This window comes from Pithys albifrons, chromosome 5, assembly GCF_047495875.1.
Source record: "Pithys albifrons albifrons isolate INPA30051 chromosome 5, PitAlb_v1, whole genome shotgun sequence".
NCBI classification, from domain to species: domain Eukaryota; kingdom Metazoa; phylum Chordata; class Aves; order Passeriformes; family Thamnophilidae; genus Pithys; species Pithys albifrons.
Window position 1 is genome coordinate 11,413,881 of NC_092462.1, and position 21,959 is coordinate 11,435,839.

General features: G+C 37.7%; 1 protein-coding gene across 1 annotated transcript in view; it reads left to right on the plus strand.

Annotated features, from left to right (window-relative positions):
* The window catches only part of INPP4B (inositol polyphosphate-4-phosphatase type II B), a 269,367-nt gene extending 248,559 nt beyond the window's left edge, over positions 1 to 20,808 (plus strand). The window contains exon 24 of the mRNA XM_071555695.1: positions 15,501 to 20,808. Coding sequence (XP_071411796.1) covers positions 15,501 to 15,633 — 133 coding nt within the window. The 3' untranslated portion in view covers positions 15,634 to 20,808. The remainder of the gene's footprint in view (positions 1 to 15,500) is intronic.
* Positions 20,809 to 21,959: the final 1,151 nt, after the last annotated feature.

The following is a 21,959-nucleotide window of genomic DNA, read 5'->3' on the forward strand; positions in this document are numbered from 1 at the left end:
TAATTCAAAGGTAAAACTTGCAATGAGGTGGTAATGAATTTGAACACACAGTTTAGATTATCTCCTACATGCTTACACAAATGCTTAGACACAGTGATAGTATTTTCCAGACGTGGTTCTGTTTTGAGAGTGTTTGTCTCTTGAGCAGATTGAAAACTGAAATTTTCTGCTTTGCTTGTTGTTACAGTTAATGTAGTAAGACCATTTAGAGTTCAGCTCTTAGGTTTGAATCAGACCTATTTAAATACATACCCAAAAGAAGATAAGATGATCATTGTGACTATCAAGATGAGATAATTCTAGGAAGTAATGAGTTGATAAGGCTGATCCTCTGAAACAGAGAATGATCAAACCAATTAAAACCATTCTGAAAGCAAAACTTAGATGTGTTTTAAAATCCCAGCTGTGCAGTGCAGTAAGTACTGTGCTGATAACAGCCACCATCTCCCTCAAATTCTTTGAATTTAGACATGTATGTCTTTTCTAAAATACTGGCTTGTGCCATGTATGTTTAATATGCTCATGAACAAGCAGCCTTTACCTGAAATAAAACAGAAATAGCTCTAACAAAGTCAAAGGAACACCAGCAAACACTGACTAGAAATTTGCTGTCAGAGGTCTCTGGTGAGCCCTGACCCATCCCCTGCTCCAAGAAGCCCCCCCAGCTGTATCACAAGTGAATGGAATGCAGATCTTCATGATGCTGTGGTGGGTCCTTCCTGGCTGGTCTGTTCTCCACTAATGCAGAGGAGCAAAGGACATCACATGATGAACCAATATGGTTTTAGGTAGAATGCCATTTATTGATACACTGCAAGTGGTTTATATAGGGTCAAAGCTATGTGCTAATTGGCTATAGTAATTTGCACACCATAAAGCAACATTTCTTATTGGTTATATTCCATATCTCACAAGTCCAGTGTTTTGATAAAACATCCTGACACTTCCCAGGTGAATCTCAAGAGTCCTGTGAGAAACTTTCAAGAGTTCTTGTGTGAAAGTCTGGGGAGTTGCGGTGTGAACTCGTGGGGAGTGATTTCCTCACTATCCCTCAGCAGCAGCTGTGCCTTTGTTTATTCTTTGCTTGTAGCTGCTTCAGTCTCACAGAGTCCATACAGTCTGGATCGCTCACATGACCATTTTCTGTAAGAAATTCCTCTACACTCCACCATCAGCCTACACCAACAGTTAGATTGAAGAGAGCACTCTCCCACTGCATTTGGCCTTTCTAGGCACAGGTGAGGTATCAAACCCTCCCCAAAGTGGCTTTCTGTAGTGTGGAGTTCACTGATCTCCATGCCAGCGTGCAACCAGATGGGATAGTGAGCCCACACTGGGCTAGCAGAAGTCAAAAGGCCTTTTTCAGACAGGACTAACACCTGATACTACTGTGGGCTGCTTTATGCAAATACTACAACTTTGGTATTACTGCATTACAAAATACATTAGGCATCCAATTTCCTTTGTAAATGAAGCAATGTATAACCTCAATAGGTGCTTTTGAAACTCTCTGCAACTTAAAACACAGATGTTAAAACTGTTGGAACTAAATGAACCCCCCTCTGAATTGTAATTCTTGATTAGAGTAAGATTTTTTAAAAATTTTTTATTAAATAAAATGCATATTACGATGGAGAGGAAAAAGTCAAATTATCTTATATGGCAAAAATAAAAACTTGAAACTCGCTATCCATGCTCCATTGGGTATGGAATGCCAAAAGAGAAATAAAAGACATTTAATCTTGTTGCAAAGCTTAATGTTCTGTACCACATCATAACGTAGCCCAAACCAGACAACTGCTTGCTCATAAATCTATTTTTTTTATTCACTTTTTAGAGAAAAATCAAGACTGTCCTTCAAAAATACTCTGTCGTCAAGCGAGCTTGTAAGTTTATGTTGTTAGCCATCATGTCCAGCTGTATTTATGACACTGAAGAGGAAATCTGAGGCTTGTGTGGTTCAGTTTTTAAACAATGCAGTGGCAGCACAAGTATGGGCTGGAGCTCATAAAGCTCTGTGAAGATGGGGTAAAATAACTTTGGACAATTAACCATTGGAGCATTTTTTTCCCTTATCCTAAATGTCTGTTATTTTCATATATAAACGTTTTTATTTGATAACTCTCCTGGACAAATGGCTTACATAATTTTGGCAACACTGAATTCTGCAAATATTTAGCCATTTTAAGTAGATAGATGTGTAGAAGTTGTTTTTTCAATACTTTTCTCAATGTTTCAGTAAATGTTGCTCTAACTTTTCCACCACTGTCATTTGATGCATTTATTTTTGAAGAAGAACTTATTTATAGTCAGTATTCCTTAGTAAGAATATGCAGTGGATCATTTGAAAGAATGGGAGGGATAGGAAGCTTTCTGAACAAAGTGTGTCCTCTTTAATGAAGCAAGTCTTTGGTATAGAACTCCTTCCCTGTCCTCAGGTTGTCTGTTACTTCTTCAGTTGTTATTTATTCTGTACTTAAGAGAACATTATTGGTCCAGTGTAAACCCTTTATTGTTCCACCCTAATTTTGATTATATGTCAGCGATTCTAGTTTAGGAAGGATTATCATATTTTACATTTTCTACAATGTTTCTGCATGTATTTCATTGCTGTGTGCCATACCTGAGAAAATGTCATTGGTTATTTCATGCACCCAAACACTCTGTCTGCCTTGATGTACATACTTGCCTGACCAGTGCAGTTGCTGGCCTGCACTCACATGCCTTGAGCTTTGTTTGCATCTCAGATCTGCCATCATTAAGGAGTCCCACAAGGAGAAAACCGAATTCATTTATTTCAGGGCATTTTTGCTACTTGTTTGCTTTAACCACATTGTAAGAGAGTAGGAAGGCTGTTATTACCCATGAGATACATAAACAGTCCCAAGCCAACTCCGTGACCTGTGTGTATATAATAAGATAAGGAGAGACAACTCTAGCTTGGCAGTGATAATTTTTTTAATTTGCTTTTGCTGTTTAATTGCAGCTCTTGTGTTTTTCTTGATTTTATTTAAGCTGCCAGTAGCAGTGCATTAATAGCATATTATAGAGTTCATTTTTAACAAACACAGAATTAAATACTAATATAAAGGGACAGGCATAATTCCCATGTATAGATTGAGGTCCAATGAGATGATGGGAAGCCGATTTAGTTTTTAATAAAGGTTAATTGAGAGTAAAGCTATGAGAATGGTTGAGAGTTTTTAAAGAAAGAACATTGCATACCTGTCCATATTTATTTGTGTCCATGGAAGATGATAATTTAAGCAGTTTAAGTCTTGGTCTCTGCTGCATTCTTACCAGTGCAGTAAATGCATTCTAAAGAGGGAAATTGTTTAGTTACTAGAAGCCTGTAAGTGCTGTCCTATAACCACAGAAATGCAGTATTAGCTGAGAAAGAAGGAGAGCAGCAGCCTGCTCAGACTGTTTTGGATGGTGGCTGCACTTTTTCATGATCCATTGGCCATGAGCAAGTCCTGGAGAGGCCTGCAGTGAGGATTATTCCCAGTGAGGTTAATGTGGGATTAGTTTCAACATAATTGAAGGACATTGCCATTTATTAGAATTTAAAAGGGGAGCAGAATTCCTTATGGCCTGACGTTCTAACTGCCGTCTGGGAAGGATGAAATGTTTCTAATTAACAACCTGTGTGCACTGTAGATTTTTCTGTATGAACACCTGGCCTCTAGCTCATAGTTATTCAAGCCAAACACCTGAAGCATGTGAAGAAAAGTTACTGTTTTTCCTGGTGAAAGAGGACCACAATATGATGTCTGAGACTTGACTGCGTTGAGAACTGCAATTCTTATAAAGAGAGTGTAAAACTGGAGGTGCTGAAATTGCCCCTAGCACAATCTTATTTAGTGTTGCGTTCTAAGAACACTGAAGTTATTTCAAAATACAGAGTTTTTCTGAAAGATTGGATCAGTGTTTATCTAAAGTGGAAGCACCATGAGATGATGAAACAATGAAATGTTTCTTAAACTGTTTTCCTTCCATTATGCAAAATAACCAAACACATAATACATAATAGTGTAGAGAAATGCACTGTAGACAGAGAGAACTCTCCACCATCTCAGTGAGGGAAGATTTATACTCTCTTGGTACCTTCTGTGTCCCATCGGAGGGAGGGAGGGAGGGAGGGAGGGAGGGAGGGAGGGAGGGAGGAAGGGAGGGAGGGAGGGAGGGAGGGAGGGAGGGAGGAAGGAAGGGAGGGAGGGAGGGAGGGAGGGAGGGAGGGAGGAAGGAAGGAAGGAAGGAAGGGAGGAAGGAAGGAAGGAAGGAAGGAAGGAAGGAAGGAAGGAAGGAAGGAAGGAAGGAAGGAAGGAAGGAAGGAAGGAAGGAAGGAAGGAAGGAAGGAAGGAAGGAAGGAAGGAAGGAAGGAAGGAAGGAAGGAAGGAAGGAAGGAAGGAAGGAAGGAAGGAAGGAAGGAAGGAAGGAAGGAAGGAAGGAAGGAAGGAAGGAAGGAAGGAAGGAAGGAAGGAAGGAAGGAAGGAAGGAAGGAAGGAAGGAAATACTCTAACATTGCCTCTGGTTTGATACTTTTTCAGAAGAAAATAACGATAGATGGATAAGTTCTTCCACAAAATCTTGGATGTTTCCAATTTTGTTGCATATTTTGGCTTTTTCATAGTAAAACACCCTTTCTTCCCAGTTATAAGCATTTTTAAAAGAGCACACCTACTTGCTTGTAAGTGATTGCAATTACCACCATTGGTGGAAAGCCCCGTTGCAGTCCTGCTTTGCAGTTGCAAATGTACCTTGCTGAACATGTTCTTGGGAACATTCATACTTAAAATGTCTGTCCTAGCAACTCCAAAGTTTTAAGAACTGACAGAATTCTGTAGGAGTTCTCAAGGCATTGTAACGTTAACTCTGATGAGAATGTTTCTTCACTACTGATTGCATGTTTGAGAGAACACAGTCTGCAATACAGAAAAAACTGATTAAAAAAAAAAAGCAGTATGTATCTGATTGTTCAATCCAGGTGAAGAACCAAGTTGGAATTTTTTTCATCTGTCCATGCCTTGGCTCATTGTTAAGTGATACTGACAGTGGAGTGAACTGCTCTTCTGTTCAGGGAGTTCTGAACACAGTTCACAGAGCCTATCCTGAGAGCTGCACCTTTGATCTTTGGCAAACTGTGAATTACTGTGACTGCACTGTGCAAAACCATGGTCTTCAGTTCCTTTTAACAGTAAGAAAAATGTAGAGTTATTATAGAGAGGGAGATATTTGCACCTGTGCTGCAATTTATTTACTCCTTTCTGCTGGCAAAGACTTAGGGCTGCAGGAGGTAAATACATGGCTTATTGCATCTTTAGTCTTTAGTTGTTTCAAATCTTCCAAGAGTAATTTTTTCTTGATATTAGGGGCTAAACAGTATGGGATTTCATCTCTTCACTCTCCCCATCAGTTGCTTAAAATATGACAGTCTGTGCTAATTTTCTCTCTCTGAAATCTGCAGTAGCATTCAACATAAAAATTCCCTTACAAATGTGAGTGGCAACAATAAACAAAGAGAAAAAGCTTTTATTCAAATATACTGTTGAAAGGATTTCAGCTTCAGTTCTCCTCCTTGGAACTTGGAAAAGAACAGGCTCCAAAAAACTTTGGTGATCTTCTAAATAGATACTAAATAAAGTAAAGACAAAACAGTCACATCCACTCTTAATTTCCCATGAAAAGTGTTTGTTCCTCAAAGTCTCTACATACTACTCATTAACAGAAAGGACAGCAAATGCATTCAAGGGACTTCATGAGAATTTTAGCCAGCCTTGTCATTGGCTCTGAAGGAAGTAGATGGAAAATGTAGTGTGTTTGGGATTCTTACAGTCTAGATGTGCACTAATTCCCCTTGTATAAATACACCCCTGTGCTGTGTGTGCTACAAGTGCTCCAAGAACAGCTGAGATCAGAACAGATCCGATCTCAAACTGTTAATGTGTTTTGAAAAAATAAAAAGTATCACTGTGTTCTTTGGAAGTAATTAATGAACTGGCATTATGTAGTTGAAATGGAATAGTAGTTTTCAGATCTTGCCTGTGGTTTATGACTCCCCCATTTGTTAATCCTATGAAGAGATTATGTGAATTGGTGTCATTAAACAGAAGCAGTCACATTCTTTCTTTTGTGTGTCTCAAACTGAAGGTGGAGGTAAAAGCAGTAAGTTGAAGCATTCAAATTTATACTTACTGCTGTTCAATGCCTGCCTCACTTAAAGTGACCCAAATTACAAATTTAACATAGATTAAATGATCCTTTGTTTACACCAGCAGTTTTCTGACCTTAATTTCATCATCTTACCCGTAGATTTGACCATCTAGAAATTAATGTCAGATTTTAGGCATCATTCTTCATGCATGACTGTTCACTTGTACAGCAAGCCCTTTCTGCCTCTTAAATCAGCTTTACCACTTGTCCTCACCATGTGAAAAAAGACTAAAAAAAATCTTTGCCAAAAGAAAAGGGATGATTCATGAAGGGTTTGGGTTTTTTGTCATGGTCAACAGAAGGCATTTAAACCTGATTAGATATATGAAAGAGAGATATTTTCATGGGTTTATGTTTCACTGAGCTCTGTGAGCTAGATGTATAATCACATATTTGTAAAACGTCCTTGCTATGACAGAAACAGACTGGAAATCAGTGTGACTCACTAACCAATTAAACTAGTGCCATAATAACCTTATGGAAGGGAAATGTCGTGGGTATTGAAAACTTACCTGAAGGTAAAACCTGTGGGTTTCTGTTTGCTTGTTTTCCTGCATAAAGACATAGATCACATTTGCTTTAATGTTGGTTGTACACTGGACTGAATTTCAAACCTTGCAGTAGAAGTTGGTCAGGAAAGATTTTGCAATTTTGTCCTGAGAATTTCCCATATATATGTAATCCTACTACTTTACAGAAGAGTGTCTAGGAAGATTATTAGAACCATATTTTTTGACAGAAAGAGAAACCTTTGTAGAATTGATGTGTAATACTGCCCAGCAGTATTGGTAAATAGCAGGATGAAACAGCAAAACCTTTACTTGGAGTACAATAGAGGTGAAAATCATGTTTCAAAAACCGCTCAGCTGTTTTGACAGGTAAAGAAGAGTCTCTCCTGCAAACCCACCACTTCTCAGTTCTGAAGCTAATCTCTCACACAGTCCCAGAATGACTTTTCAGGACTCAAAGCCTCTGCCCAAACTTGTAAATTAAAAACCACTGGGGATTTGTTCTAGAGCATGATCTTAGTGATTTTATACAGTGAAATTATTAAATATTTCCTGGCCTGGTTTTGGCAGATTTTAGTGCACTCTCAGGTGGTTCCAGGGCAATTTGGAAGTTGGCATGACCAAGAGACTGTTCTCATATGGTGTCATCTGGTTGTCCATTTTGGCAGATAAGGGGTTATAGGCACATAAAGTCAACTTGATTTTCCTGTTCATCTGCAGCAATGGCAAATTGCTGAAGGTGGATTTAGCTGCTAATGTAGATATCTTAAACATACCAGTGACAAAAATGGATTCTGATTCTAACTGAATTTTTTTAATATCTACTTTTTATATTTTCACTGTATGAACTTTGTCAATGTTACTTTTTACCACATTCTTGCAGAATGGGAAAAACATTTTTGCAGTCATTCTGTGTCAGTCACAAAGGAAAATATCAATTCTTCTGCAATCAGGAGAGATCTCTGAAGTGCTGGGATTATCACTGGCAGAGATGTATATTATCAAATATGTTTTGATGTTATACATAACATTTTATGCATAGTAGATATAAAGCTTGAAACTGCCCTTTCATGTATTTGCCAGAGTTAACTGTCTGTTAAAAGTAGACATAGACAAACAGTAGAGGGTTTGCTCTGTGGTGAACCAACAATTTTAGGAAAGAGTGAGCCAAACTGGAAATTGTTTTCTGGGGGTTTGGGGGTTTGGGTTTTTTTATTTTTTGTTTTGGCTCTCGTGGTTATTTTATGGTTAGTTTTGGGTTTGGGTGTTTTTGTTTGGTTTTTTTTTTTAAATCTGTCTGAAATGCTGTCTAAACAAACTAAAAATGTTTAACCTGAAATTTAGTATTTCAACCTTTTTTTTTTCTGACTTTCTCTAATGTAGGACAATAATGAAACAGAAATTGGTTTCATAAACAAGAATTCAAGAGAGATTTCTCTCAGACCTTACATCTTCTTGGTCTGAAACTTTCAGGTGCAATCTGTTATCATGCACAGTTAACCTGTACTGTTTTTTCAGGAAATTTATTCTGTGCCAAACAGTAATCAAACTCTAGCTCTGTTCTCAAATTTTGTTAAATAGTAAAATACCTAACTTGAGAATTAATTTTGCTATTTTTAATTGTAATCATGAACGAACAAATGGTGCTCTGATGTTTTGTCATTGCATAAAAGTAAAGAATAGATAAGCATGCATTTTTGTGCTTTTTTTAAAATATGGGTATTTTCCTAATTTATCTCAGAATTAACTCGAGGTCTTACTCTTAATCTAGAGGAGACACATGATGATTTGTGAGTACCTGGTTCTATCTGGAAGACTCCACACCTTTCAGGAAGGAGCAGGATTTCAGGGAGATGTTCCCATAGCCCAACGCTGGAGGGAGTTGTGCTGTTTTGTTGCCTGCAGGTGCACGATGTGCTTCTCTTTCACTTGCCCTGGGAAATCCCCAAATAGCTAAGATGATAAAGTAGGTTGGAAATTTGCCCATTTATAGTTATTTTGACTTCAAGGAGAAAACGTACATAGCAGAGGGAAAGAGGAACTGTGTAAAGTGAATTTTGCCTTCAGCATCCTTTCCAAAGAAACTGTCTGTTAATGTGATCACACAAGACAGTAGGGTTTTCCTGGGTGTGGTTATAAGACCAAATGTCTCCTTGCCTCAAATCCTACTGCAAAGACAGTGTATTTATTAATCTGTTGCTTCTCACTGAACCATTATGGCCTGTCCGTAATGGTGCTTGGAATCTGCACCCTGCCCACAGTTGAGCCTCCAGTAACCCTGCTCCTTCTGGCCACCTCTTAAAAATGGAAGTTTTTTCTCTGAACAGACCGAGAACCCGCGGCATAGTGAGCTCAAAAAACTGACTTACTGTATCTTAGGTGTTTTTCAAGATCTAGGTGGCATATCATCATGACTACATCACAAATCTGCTCCTTGGTCAAACTCAGTGGTCAAGCCTTGTGTTTTATGATTATCTTTCCTTTATATTTCCTAAAGAATGCATTAGAAAAGTCATGTGTTATACCTAAACAAGGGAGACAAGAAAGGACTAGGGAAATACAGGATGCCAGGACAAGCAAAAAGAATAAGGAAAAAATTTGCAGTGCAAGAGGGAAAAAAATGAATAGGTGGGTTAGTGTGACAATTTGATAAACAGATCACTTTGTTTGGTTTGTTGGTGAATGCTTAAACAACAGCCATCTCCAAATCACTGGCTGAATTCCTCAGTGTTCTTAGGTCTAAGGCTGCTCATCAGTTTCAGCAATACTGGTTGTTTGTTTTGAACCAAGATTATAGAATCCCATAAGCAGCAAAAATTGATTTCCAGCATATTTTACTTATTTAATGCCATGTAGATTTGAGGAAAAAATTGTAAGTTATTGTCAACAACAGTCATCAGAAAAAGAATAATTGTAAAGGTTGTTGATATAGAAAATGTCTCTGCTGGTTTCCTTCCTGCATCTTCCATTTTGAAACAATGCAGAAACATTTTTTATTTTTCACAGATTATTGAAGGTTTTATTGTATCAACTTTATTTTTCAACATAAAATTTTGTTGCTCAATATTCCTTTATTGTGTTTTATCTGAGTTCTGCTCTGATACAGAAATCCTTCAGGACTAGGCTGGGACCTGTTTATTTCCTTCTGAATCAGGCTTTATTCTTCTAGATGTTATAGTGCAGCAGTTTTTAATGACTAGAAAATGTTCACATGGATCCCACCTTTTCTCTTTGAAAATGTTAAGGCTGCCTTCTAGAACTGTAGTGCTGCATGTTGTAACAGTTGGTTTTTCTCTGAAGCGTTTCAGTGAATCACAGTAACATATAAAATGTAGAAATAAAGCTGCTTTCTCTCAAAATCTTCTTTAGAGAAACTCCTCCTTGAAAGTTATGGATTTGATTGTCTTGAAATAAAAAGAACAGGTAAGAAAGCAAAGTTGTGCAGGATCAAGAACTGTTAGAAATCTCTTCTATTTGAAGAAACTTCTCTGCTTCTATTGTAGGATGTGATTCAAGAGAAGCATCTCACTTTTGCTGTTTTTCTGTGTCGGTACTGGAGTTTGACAAGAAAAACCCAGCAGGGCCAGAAAATACTTGCTTGAGTCTCTCTGCAAAAAAGGAAAACTCCCATAAAGTACAGATGCAGTAGGACATGACTTCAAACTGAAGTCACCACTAGCACATGGGATCCTTGTCAATAAAAAGCTGCCCCTCTATTCTACCTGAAAAACTACTTTAGAACAATTTACCATTTCCAGTATCATTAATATCTGAAGCTGGAAAAGTTGTAGCAAGAGAGGCATATATCCCAAAGTGTGAAAATGCATCTGCTCCAAAGACCTTGCACGGGGATGTCACTGTGACTGATAATCACAGGCCAGAATGTGCCCTTGTATGTGTGCTTGACTCTGTAAGGACTTGAGAGGCCTTTTTCCTCACACCATTTTCATTGTCTCTGCTTCACTGCTTTGAGGTTCAAACAGTTTATCATCTGAATTTTAAAACAACAGAAAATACCTGCTGTTTTGCCTTTGTCTCATTTGATAGGCATGCAGCATTATCCCAACAGGAGTTTAAGATGATAAAACATCAGGAGAGATAGAAGCAGCCTGAGATGGTTATATTGTCATTAACTTACAGCACCCTCTGCTTGTACAATCTATTTGTGCTGTGTTGTAAGTCTCAAATGGACAATTTGAAAGTAAATGAATAAAAATACTATGATGGGCTAGATGGGTGTCCATGACTCCAGATGTTACAGGCTTAGAGGCTTTCACTATTCCTCTTAAAATTACGTGTATGCTTGTGAAGTACAAACTTGGCGAATATTTTGTGAGTCTTCTCTCTTCCCTTTGGTGTGAGCTTAGAGCTGTTAGAGTATAGTTTGTGATGGAGAGTACATCCAAAACTATGGCTCTAACTTCACACCCTGACATTTAGCACTCTGTTCTGGTTGTGCTGTCAGTCAGAAGCCAAATAAATCCAGCTGACATGGCCCCTGTGGATTCATCCTGTTTGCAGTAAAACTTCCACAGGTTTCGATAAGGCAGGGGAAGCAATGTTGTGCTGATGACAGCTGGGTGTAGGGCCTGCCTTTGTTTAACTGTATGCACTAGTCACTGGGGAGAACACTTCAGGATGTGTGTTGGAAGACATTGTCACTGCAGTGCACTGAAAGGTATTAGCAGAGCTTAGCAAGGCATCTGACCATGATCAAATATTCCTCTTAAATTAAAAGAATGTTTAGCTATTCTGCTCAGCCTGTTCTTAGGTAGCTAATAATGGAGCTGGATCCTCTTGCTCTGTTTTGAGGATGTCTTATCAGATCATGCATAGAATGATGTGACTAATTTGTGAAACAGAAGTCCCTGTGCATCAGCTGTTCACAATCATTTTCCTGAGGGGAAGATAGAACTTTTTATGCTAAAAGACACTGATCATTCTTTTCAGCATATCAAAGAACAAATGTACTGCAGGCTTTTCTACCGAAAAAAGTCACAGAACAAATGACTTTTATCTGTATTTCCATCATTACACCTGCATAAATCTCACCAATGCTAATGGGACTTGTGGCAATGTAGATAAAAGACAGTCATGCTGTCTATCAGTGAGATATAGAGCACAATAGACCAAGGCACACTGCAGAAGTAGGAGGGTTCATCCCTGTGGGGGCAACCTGCAGGTGTGTCAGCCTGCTCAAGATAAACCACTGGCATGCAAAGTAAGGCTCTCCAGACTGATGTACCCCATGGTGGTTAATGCAGTGGCTGTGCAATCTTACCCAACGCTCAACTTTATTGCTGCCTGAGTGGATTTTTTGAGAGGGAAAAGGAGTTTAGTCTCTGCATCTGCTCAGCCATAGGTGCACATATGATGTGTGTGATGGAAGACACCTGAGGGGGCAAACTGAAAGCACCTGCACTCTGTGGGTGGGAGGGAGGAGATGGGACTGAGGTCTGAGCTGGAGCTCTCCTTTGTGGGCATGGTGGGGATCAGCTGAAACCAGCAGGCTCACCTCGAAGAGTAGGAAAGGGGTGAGAGGGCAGTGCAAAAGGATCAGAGACAGACTCATGGGATCCTGTAGAGGTTAAGAAAGAAAAGGAAAATCAGTAAGCAGCATGTTTTTAAAAGCACATAGAAATATGTGGTAAAGGAGAATATTAACAGAAAGCAATACAGCTGATCACATTATGGCTGTGAGCAGAAGAGGAAGGAAGTTTTGGGGTGGACCCTAGGACAGAGGCATTAACTGGAGTGGTCTGATGCAGAACGCAGAATTACTCTTTTCAGTGCAGACAAAGTCAGCATAGCATGCAGTCAGCTTAATTCCTTGACAGTTTCTGGGAGAGTTTTGTCTGCCATACAGTTTGAGTTCTGCCAAAGTTCTCTCCATGGTTGCTTGAAATTTGTAGACCAAAAGCAGCAGCCACACTGCCACCAGTAATTGTTTTGACCTAGGTGCAAATAATAGGGATTTTATTTTTGATCTTTCATTTTGTTATGTTTAAAATAGCATGTATTAATCTTCTTTATTAGTGTGACATACAGATTGAATGTTCAAAGCAAAGAATGAAATCGAGGAGAACTTACTACAGAAGGTTTGTTTAAATGGGAAGTTGTGCAAGGAATGGTTTTGAACAGCTCCTTGGCTACGATGCCACCTGTAAATGCAGTTCTTGCACCTCCCTTGCTATCCGAGCTCAAGAAACTCAACATTCCCTTGTAACACATGAGTCAGAAAGGCAGGCTTTCGGTAAGATGAAGTGACTCCTGCTGTCTTCACTGTACCCTTCTCATTTTACCTGAGGCTGTGGGATATTATCTTTCCTGTCCTACAGCTTCTTTATGTCTCACAGCATTTTCTTTCTTGAACATGTGGAACATGTGCTTTTGAAAAATTACTGTGTAGTCATCTTACGTATTTTGATATTCTCAGGTCCATAGAAAAAAATGGTGAGTTTTCTTTTCATCACAAGATATACATAGCAAATTAAAATATAAAGATCTTATCAGTCTTTGCTGGCCAAGAGACGTGTATAAACAGGACTTAGTGTATGCAAGTAATGTTAAGAGGGATTGAAGTATGTGTAATTCTACTTGTAGAGAAGCTGCCAAGACTACAAAAAATAAAAAGAGGCAGTGAAGGTATCCCTGCTGCTCTGGCAGGACAGCATAACTTAGAGTGAATCACTAGAACTACTCTGGAAGCAGACTAGTTCATCCCTGACTTGACTCAAAAGGTTACAAGTTAATTTACTTACAAGGATGTAAGTGCAAGCCTTTAAATAAAAGGAGCGGCTGTTGACTTCAAAACTGAGTCACCAGCACTGCTGAATTTTTGAAGTCAATTTACTGTCATTTAAAACTATTTTAGAATAGCTGTTCATTCTTTCCAAAAAAGAGAGCGTGCCCTTTTTATTTCTGGCAATAGGCTTCCTAATAGGTAATGAAGCAGGACTGAAAGCCAGTGAACACCACGGAGACACTATTTTGTCAGTGTTGCATTGTGACATATTCATGATCTTTTTTTCTTTGCTTCCTTAACATCTTTTTTTTTTATCTTCCTTATTTCAATTCTGTTCAGTATGTGTGTTCATTTTAGGGATAGTATAATTCATCCCATAAGTTATTTAATGTTAACTTTTCATACTACTCTGAGGCACCTAGCAGGCTTAATATCCTATTAGCCACTTAGTCATCATGCTTCCCATGTGGCTGGAGAACAAAATAAATATATTGGAAGTACTTAGCTTAAATCTATTCCTTCAAAATGGCTATGTAGTTTCACTTTGTCAGAATAGCTGCGTGTTGGCTTTCTTTGCTGTTTCAATGCTGTTCTATCTGTTCCTAATTTGCCCTGTTTAACAGCAGACAAACCCAGGGAGCACTGACTGACTCGGATGATCCCGAAACAGGCTGTCTAACTGATAACAAGCCAACTTCTCGACACTTCTATCCTGTCGCCTTGCTGCTTGTCAGCTCACACTTGCTGGTCGTGTGGCTTATTTTAAGTCTTGCTTTGCTATTAGCCAAATATCAATAAACTTCACTTGTGTTCCTTTCTTTTCTACAAACAGCAACAAACTAACTTGAGAAAAAGGAATTATGTTGTAATATTTCTACAATCTCAGACCCCAAGGATTCATCTTTAAGATACAAATGTCTGAAATGTACTGTGTTTTCATTCTTTTTTTTCTGAACTCTAAGAAGTATACTATGCATTGAGTGAATTGGTTTGCTCTTTCTGTCCATGATAAAGCTTTCCCACTGTAATTAGCGCCAAGAAAGCGCACTTACAATGCTGTCACTGTATAGAAAATGTGGAATCCTGAATGCTTGAACCCCTCTTTCCAGAGTAATTAGTCTGACAAAAAAAAAATTAAAAATGAATTTGCACAGCACAAACTAACCCCAAGACAAATATGGCAGGGTGGTGGTTTGTGAGACTTAACTTTTATTGTGGTTTTTTTCATTGTCACTAGCTGATGGGAATGGTTTTGTTTAATGAATGATTATTACTTTGCTACAACTAACCCCTTTCTGTGGAGTAACTAAATGGAATAGAATCAGTTCTGTTTTGTAACGAAATTAACCTGTTTGTTATTGTTGCTTTAGTTGCTTCTGCTTTCAAGACACTTTTATATTCTTTTTAACAAAGTCCTGTTTATGTCTTGATGCACCACTTTGGCACTTGTGACTTTTGTACTGTATGTGAATGAACATCCTTCCTTTATAAAGCAGTGAGGTGGATTGGGCTGTTTGAAAAGCCATTCTCTCTTTTTTTTTTTCATTGCAAAGCTGAACATACAGGAAATGAAACAGAGATGAAACTTTCCTTCACAAATCTCTAGGGCCAGACTTAATAAAATGCCTTATTCCTAGAATACGCATTTTTAGGGCAATGTATACTCGCACATATATAACAAACAAATTGAAAAAAAAAGTATGAAAATATTTAAAAGGGAAATATATTTCTGGAATTAGAGCAAAATGTATCATTAAAGTATTTAATTTTTTTTTACTAAACTTTAAACCTCAAGGGCAAATATATTAGGGGGGATGGAAAATCTTATCACCTATTTCTGAGGGCAATAACTGTACTGGGCCTGGCCTTGGATTTAATTTTGTAAGATGTATCATCACTTGTGGAAAACAGAAATGTAGAGTTGAATCTTTGTTATTTTTATTCAACTGTTGCTGAAACTCTGCAATGAACAAATAAAGCATATTTCTTTATTCTGTGTTTCATGAAGTTGTCCTTTTTCCCCCTCTCACTAGAGAAGGATGCCGCATAGAGAATGTACTGAAGAATGTCAAATGCAGAAAGTATGCATTCAACATGCTACAGCTGATGGCTTTCCCAAAGTACTACAGACCTCCAGAGGGGACATATGGAAAAGCTGACACCTAAGTTTAACAAAAGTGCAATCAGGAACATACAGCTCGCTAATTAGCGACTATACCAACCTCTGTTCATGACGTAATAATTGGGAATGTATAACCAGTTGAGGTGTTATTTGGATCAGGTTTTATCGGTTTACATTAAAATAACTCTGGTGAGTTGTTATGAACTAAATTACTACGAATAAGCAATGGACTGGATATTCTCCACATATATTCAAGTTATCTTTGTGAAGTTGAAGCTTAGTATGGCGCATAAGCCAGCTGGAATTAGTTTTTTGGGTCATTTGATGAAGATTAAAAAGGGAAATGGCATTTGCTGTAGGAACTGAGGTTAGCAATCTGGAAGGTGGCATTCTGACTCCAAACCAAAACCTGATATTTGATTTAAGGGGTCTCTTACTGCTGGAAACAGTATTTTCTGGAACCAGCAGAGCACTGAGGTCTTGATCACTAATTAAATCCTTTGCCGAAATGTTTATGAAAGATGCTAATGTTAATATCTGGGATAAATATAATTTTGGTAATTACACTTAGCTTCTTTACGTAATATGTTTTTAGTAATTTCAGCTTGTAATTTCAGTAATTCCATTCTGATTCCCTGCAGTTCATTTGGATGTGTCATTCTTGACTTGCTGTACCACAGCCAAATACCACTTATTTCACTTTCACATAAATCACACTGAAATCAAAGGGATTAATTTTACAAGTAAGGTGACCTGAATTTGACCTCCCATTTACTGTAAACCCTTAAAAGTAAATTTTCTTTACTAGAAGGGAAAATGAGTTGTACATACAGGAGTTAATATATCTTTAGGCTATAAAAAGATGTATATTATTACAGAGCCTAAAATAAATATTATAATTGTGAGTAAACTGCTGTATTAGGACTAGTTAGCCACTGCAGCTGATTTATATCAAATCTGTAATGCTGCAGGTAGACACTCTGGGATGAAGAACTATCAGCTTTAAAAATTTATGTTAATGTTCTGCCAGCTTCTGTTAGTCCTGCAATTTATCTTGCAAAGAACATTTGTGTTTTCTAATTGCATCTATTTATTCCCTTCTTCAGCCTCCCAGAGAGAAATACAATTTAAAACCCCCAGGTATTCACTGGTTTCTGACCTTTATGTAGTGCATTCATTTTCATATGTAGAGTAGAAGTATGAGAAATTTATCCTAATGAAACTGTCCTGGGAATTTGAACATCTATAGGAAATTGTAATTGCCGTGGATAAGGAAGTTAATGTTTCCTTACTCCTATGAAAGTAAAAGACATTTTGATGTGTCATGAGTTATAATTTGTTTGGGGTTTTTTAATTCATTAATGCTCATGACTGGGTATAAAGCTGTAACTTTAACAGTAAGAATTGAAGAGCCCATTTTTGCAAATTCTATTTGAGTGATCACATGGAAATGATCTATCACATGGCTAAAATTAAGTCCCTGTTGTATATTTGCAAGATCAGGCTTTGGGGCTTGTAGGGAAACATCAAAAAGAGATCTTTGTTCTAATACTCGTTGACTTCAGTGGAGCCAGAAATTCACCTATACAATACATTAACTAATTGGAACTTTTTAAATCAAAGTAAAATAGACAATGTAAATAGTGTTTTGTTGCATTATTTTTTTATTTCTATTATATAAATGTGCTTCGACGAGTTACTTCCTTGCTCTCTTAATGTTTTAATTCAATAGTTGTCAGAAGGGTTGGTGTTGCATCACAGATAAGCTCAGAGAGATGAGAACAATGCCTTAATTTTTCTTGTCATGTACCAGTAGAAGTGGACAATACTTATTGGATGGATGGATATGTGCATATATTAGTGTTTGGGCCTTTAACTATAACTTACCTGATCTGTAAAGCACTTCTTTGTGGATTTATGGAACGTAAACCTTCCTAAGAAGGTAATATTTTGTTCTGTCAGGTTGTTACACCAGCCCTCACTGTCTGCATGTTTGTTATGAGCTTAAAACCCCCTGCATGTGCAGTTTAAAGATAGTGATGAATTCCTCAGATCTCTCTGAAACAACCCCCCCCCCCCGATATACAATACAGAATTTCAGCCTTCCCACTAATTCTGAAACAACCTGCAAAAGTCTGCAGGGGATGGTATTCACTGGTTGGTGCTATGGATATCTTTGTCTGAGTCCCGTGGGCATTTTATCAAGTTCAAAATATGAAATTATCTAGATTTTCTTATCAGCAAATAGTCTTTGAAGATTTTTGCCTCAGCATTTTAATCTTGCTTGGGTTCTAAATTGTCACTGTGATGTTACTTTTGTATTGAAGATGTTTTTCACATTAAAGCTGTGATTTTGGTGAGGGAGAAGAAAAGTCAGCACTGGATTACTGTCCTTTTTGTTTTAACAGCCACTCACAGTATGTTCTTGTGAAATAAAATAATATTTGTTTTGCTAATGATAATTAAGGAAAAAAACCAAAACCCCCATCAACTGGCTGCAGTGAAACTTCACTGTACTTGGGCCTCTGTAGAACAACAGGTTGGGTTTTGTGCTAAATAAGACTGAAAATTTTCACACAAATTTTTTGATTGGAACATCTTTTTGTAGGTTATGAGCGCCTTGTTGCTTCAGTACTGAAACAGGCTCAGGTGTTTTGTTTGGCCATTCCCTGCCATGGGCTACTGGGGTCCATGTAGGCAAAGGCAGTGCCACCAGCTGAGCTGTCAGCTGATCGTGGATTCAAAATTATTGGGTTTGCTGGTTTGTATTAATGAAGAAACAAAGTGGATTTTGCTGCAGGTTGGTAGTTATGTTGCTTGGAGCATTAGTTACATTACTCTTTGTAGCAGGTTCTTCAAGCCCTGCACATTGTTTGAATGCCTAAGACAGGAGTTAAATCATCCCTGGGTGCTTGCACAAAATCTTGGTCTCTCTCTGAATATCAAAGGAGTTAAATAAACTAATTTTTGTAAGCAAACTACATTATTTGTTTTGCAAAGGGTTAAGGTAATCACGCTGGGTTTGGTGGCAGATTTGCAGAAAATGTTCTGTATCTGCTCTCAGAACATTTGTAAGAGTTTGTAAGGTACCTTACCTTACCTTTGTGCCTTACCTTTTGTAAGGTATAAAATAATCTGCTTTGAGGGGAAGGCAGTTCTCAAGGGCTACAAGAGAAAAATTCAAAACTGTATCTGGCATCTAAGGCCAAATCTTGTCTTACTCATGGAAGATACTATTTTTAGGAATAAGGGCATCAGGATCTGTCTTGAGGAATCCTCAAATAAGGGCTTCTAGCTTTGAATATTTCTACAATGCATTACATTCTTATATGGGGGGTTTGTACCACACACTAGGATCTAAATGGAGACCTAGTATAAAATGGCTAAAAAACTAAGGAAAAGAAAGTTAAATAATTTTTTCTCAGAGATGATTGTAATATTGTTATAATACATAACATGTATAGGCCTGACATTTGTAAGCAGGCAGGTCTTTTTTTCTGATGTCTTCTTTTGAGGAATTTAAAACACGTTCTTGTTAATGTTTATGCTTTGGCTTTTATGGAGCAATTAGGAAGCAGAAATTTTCCATTATGTTATCTGATTTTTGTCTATGTGAAGCTGTGTATTTTGATGGAATACTAGAAATGTCTGTGGTATAAAGATCAAATAATTTAGGAGGACAGCTGGAACAAAATGCTAAATAAGAGCCTTAATGAAGTCCTTTGCAATGTTAATTTTTATACTGTCTGAATTTTGCCATTACATAAGTGACATTGGGAAATTAACAAACACTTTCTGTGTCTAAATCAATCACTCGTGATGAAAATTTACTTATTTGCAGTGGAATAAATTGTAATGGTGTTCTAAATCTCCACTAGTAATTTAGGTATAAAGAAGTGCAACACATCATTTTGAAGCCCACTGTAGAATATGCCTATTAAGAGTTTCAGGAAAAACTTATTTTTATTTCTAGGTTAAACACAAGTTCCAGGAAATCCTATGGTCCATTTATAAAAAGCAGAAAATGCACTGAATATCAACTGGTGTAATAAAGAAAGCAATTGCATTAAAAACTATGCAGCAAAATTCTTTGTGTGAATTAATGTATGTAATCAGTTAATAGTCTTAAACATGTACTATGTCAGTTGGCTAAATTGTAAACTTGAAACCATTGATATCTATATTTATGCTCTTTTTTTTTTGCAAAGAAATGTACTGTATAGGCAATGCCATGAGACATGAATTTGCTTCCTGCTTTTCACTTCCTTGCAGCTTAAAAGCAGATGTTTACAATGGAAATGCTTTAAAATAGTTTGCTGCTCTTCAAAACACAAGCTTACCTTGTAAGTGGCATGTTTACCAAAAAAACACTCACAAATGCTTTTTTATGAAAAAAAGGGAAAAAAATCTCAGTTTCTAGAACTCTGCTTTTTTCCCTAATTCGTGCAACACATTGATTGTTATGATGCCAGAGCATTCAGCTTACACTCTGCAACACTCAAACGTTTATTTGCTCTTTCTCTCGTAGCATCTGCTGAATAAGTAATATAAACTCCATGAGTTTCAGCATGATACTCATGATTCAACATTTAAAAACTTGCATTTGCTCAGATATGAGACTTAATACTTCAGGGTAAAGAAAATAGATGACACTTGTGAACCAGTGTATTTGTATTTCAAAGAGCTGAACCATAAAGCACAGGGATTGTGTGCTGACTGGGAGAAAGATTCACAAGAGGAGTCTGACTGTGATAAGAGGTCACCCTGTATCTGTGGGGTTTGGAGTGGTGGGATTTGAGCCATACTGCTCTTACTTAGATTTCTAATTGCTGGCAGTGGTGTCTGGTTACTCTTCCCATGCATGCAAAGTGCTTTAAAAGTTTTCAGCACTTCTGTTCTGTTTAAGAATGGTCTGACTTTAAAATTTCTGAAATCCCAAATAACTTTGGTACTTGTTTCCCTTTTGTGTAGCTGTCCCTTGTAATGTTCCTGTCTTACATTCTGGAGCACACAGGGCTATGTATAAGTCACATTAACGGGACTTCAGTCCATGGCATGTGTTTGTTCAGAGAAATGAAGCACAACTATAGCAATTCAATGCTTTTTATATTTCAGGATTTATCATTTTTGTTTCATTGCTGTCTGTAAGCCATGTCCATTGAACACTGTGTATATATTTTTATTTAAATAAATGTAATGTTTATTTTTTATGTTTCTGACTTTTTTGTTTGTTATTCATTTTTCATTTCATTACAGTGGTGTTGCCCAGAGGGCAGATTGTGCATGCTGGTGAAGAGTGGGTTCCCTCCCAGAGGAGAGGGTGGAAGCCCATTCAGAGGTCTTTGTCACTGTTAGGAGCAAGTATTTAAGAAAAGTTCAAAGATACAACAGTTAAAAGCCTGCAACAGCCAAAACCTAATTGTTCCTGGTCTTACCATGACTTTCACCTCAGTTCCTGCATCTTCTAGTTCAAAACAAACAAAACAGTCACATGCCCATAAGGAAAACCTTTTCCCGTAACTGTTGATCTGTAGAGTTGTTCAGTGTAACAGGTGGAGTCAGCATCTTTCACAGTGAAGAAAATCACAAAGGTGACATGACATGCTGTGTCTGGGGTTACATCTTCACTTGCCCAGCACCGGGCCTTGGGAAGTAAGGTAACCTGTACTTAACAGGTTGCTTCTGTGCTGGTTTTTTGGCCTTCTGTTGATATCTGGATTTATATGATCTGTCACCACAATGAAAGGTGAGTTCCCCATGGTTGGCTGAAATGCAGTGAACAGACCTTATTGTTGTGTATATGATAAAATGTAGCTCTCCTTCTGCATTACCAGTACCAGAGTGGAAGGTGGTTGCATAATTTACTCTCTCTGTTTATATGCTACCATTTTCAGTTGTTTTACTGAGATATATTCAGTGAGATGTTAATTACCTGCAAGGTTCTTGATAACCTTTATAAAGCACCAGGAGCTAATGGTTATTATGAAACTAAGTTAAAAAGCTGTTAGCATTCAGCCTGGGAGTTTTGTCTCTTACTAATAAAAGTGACAGTCAATTAAAATTCCTTTGTCTCACTTTGCATGCTTATGGGTTTTATCTTCTATGTCAACTAGGGCCACTTTTTTTCTCATGACAATGTAAGAGAGAAAAGAAGAAAGAACCTACAGCTGTAGTGAGGTCATAGAGTAGTGTGATAGTAAAAATACTTTTTCGCTAATTCCTTTTCCAGTGTTACTTCAGGGCATGTTTGGTTAGGAGTATGAGCTGATGTTTCTGAGCCATAGTCTGCAGTGTGTATGTACAGAAATGTTACTGCTAGGCAAGGCAGTGAGAGCTCTCCTGTGTGTTCAGTGATGAGTCTTGTTCAGAT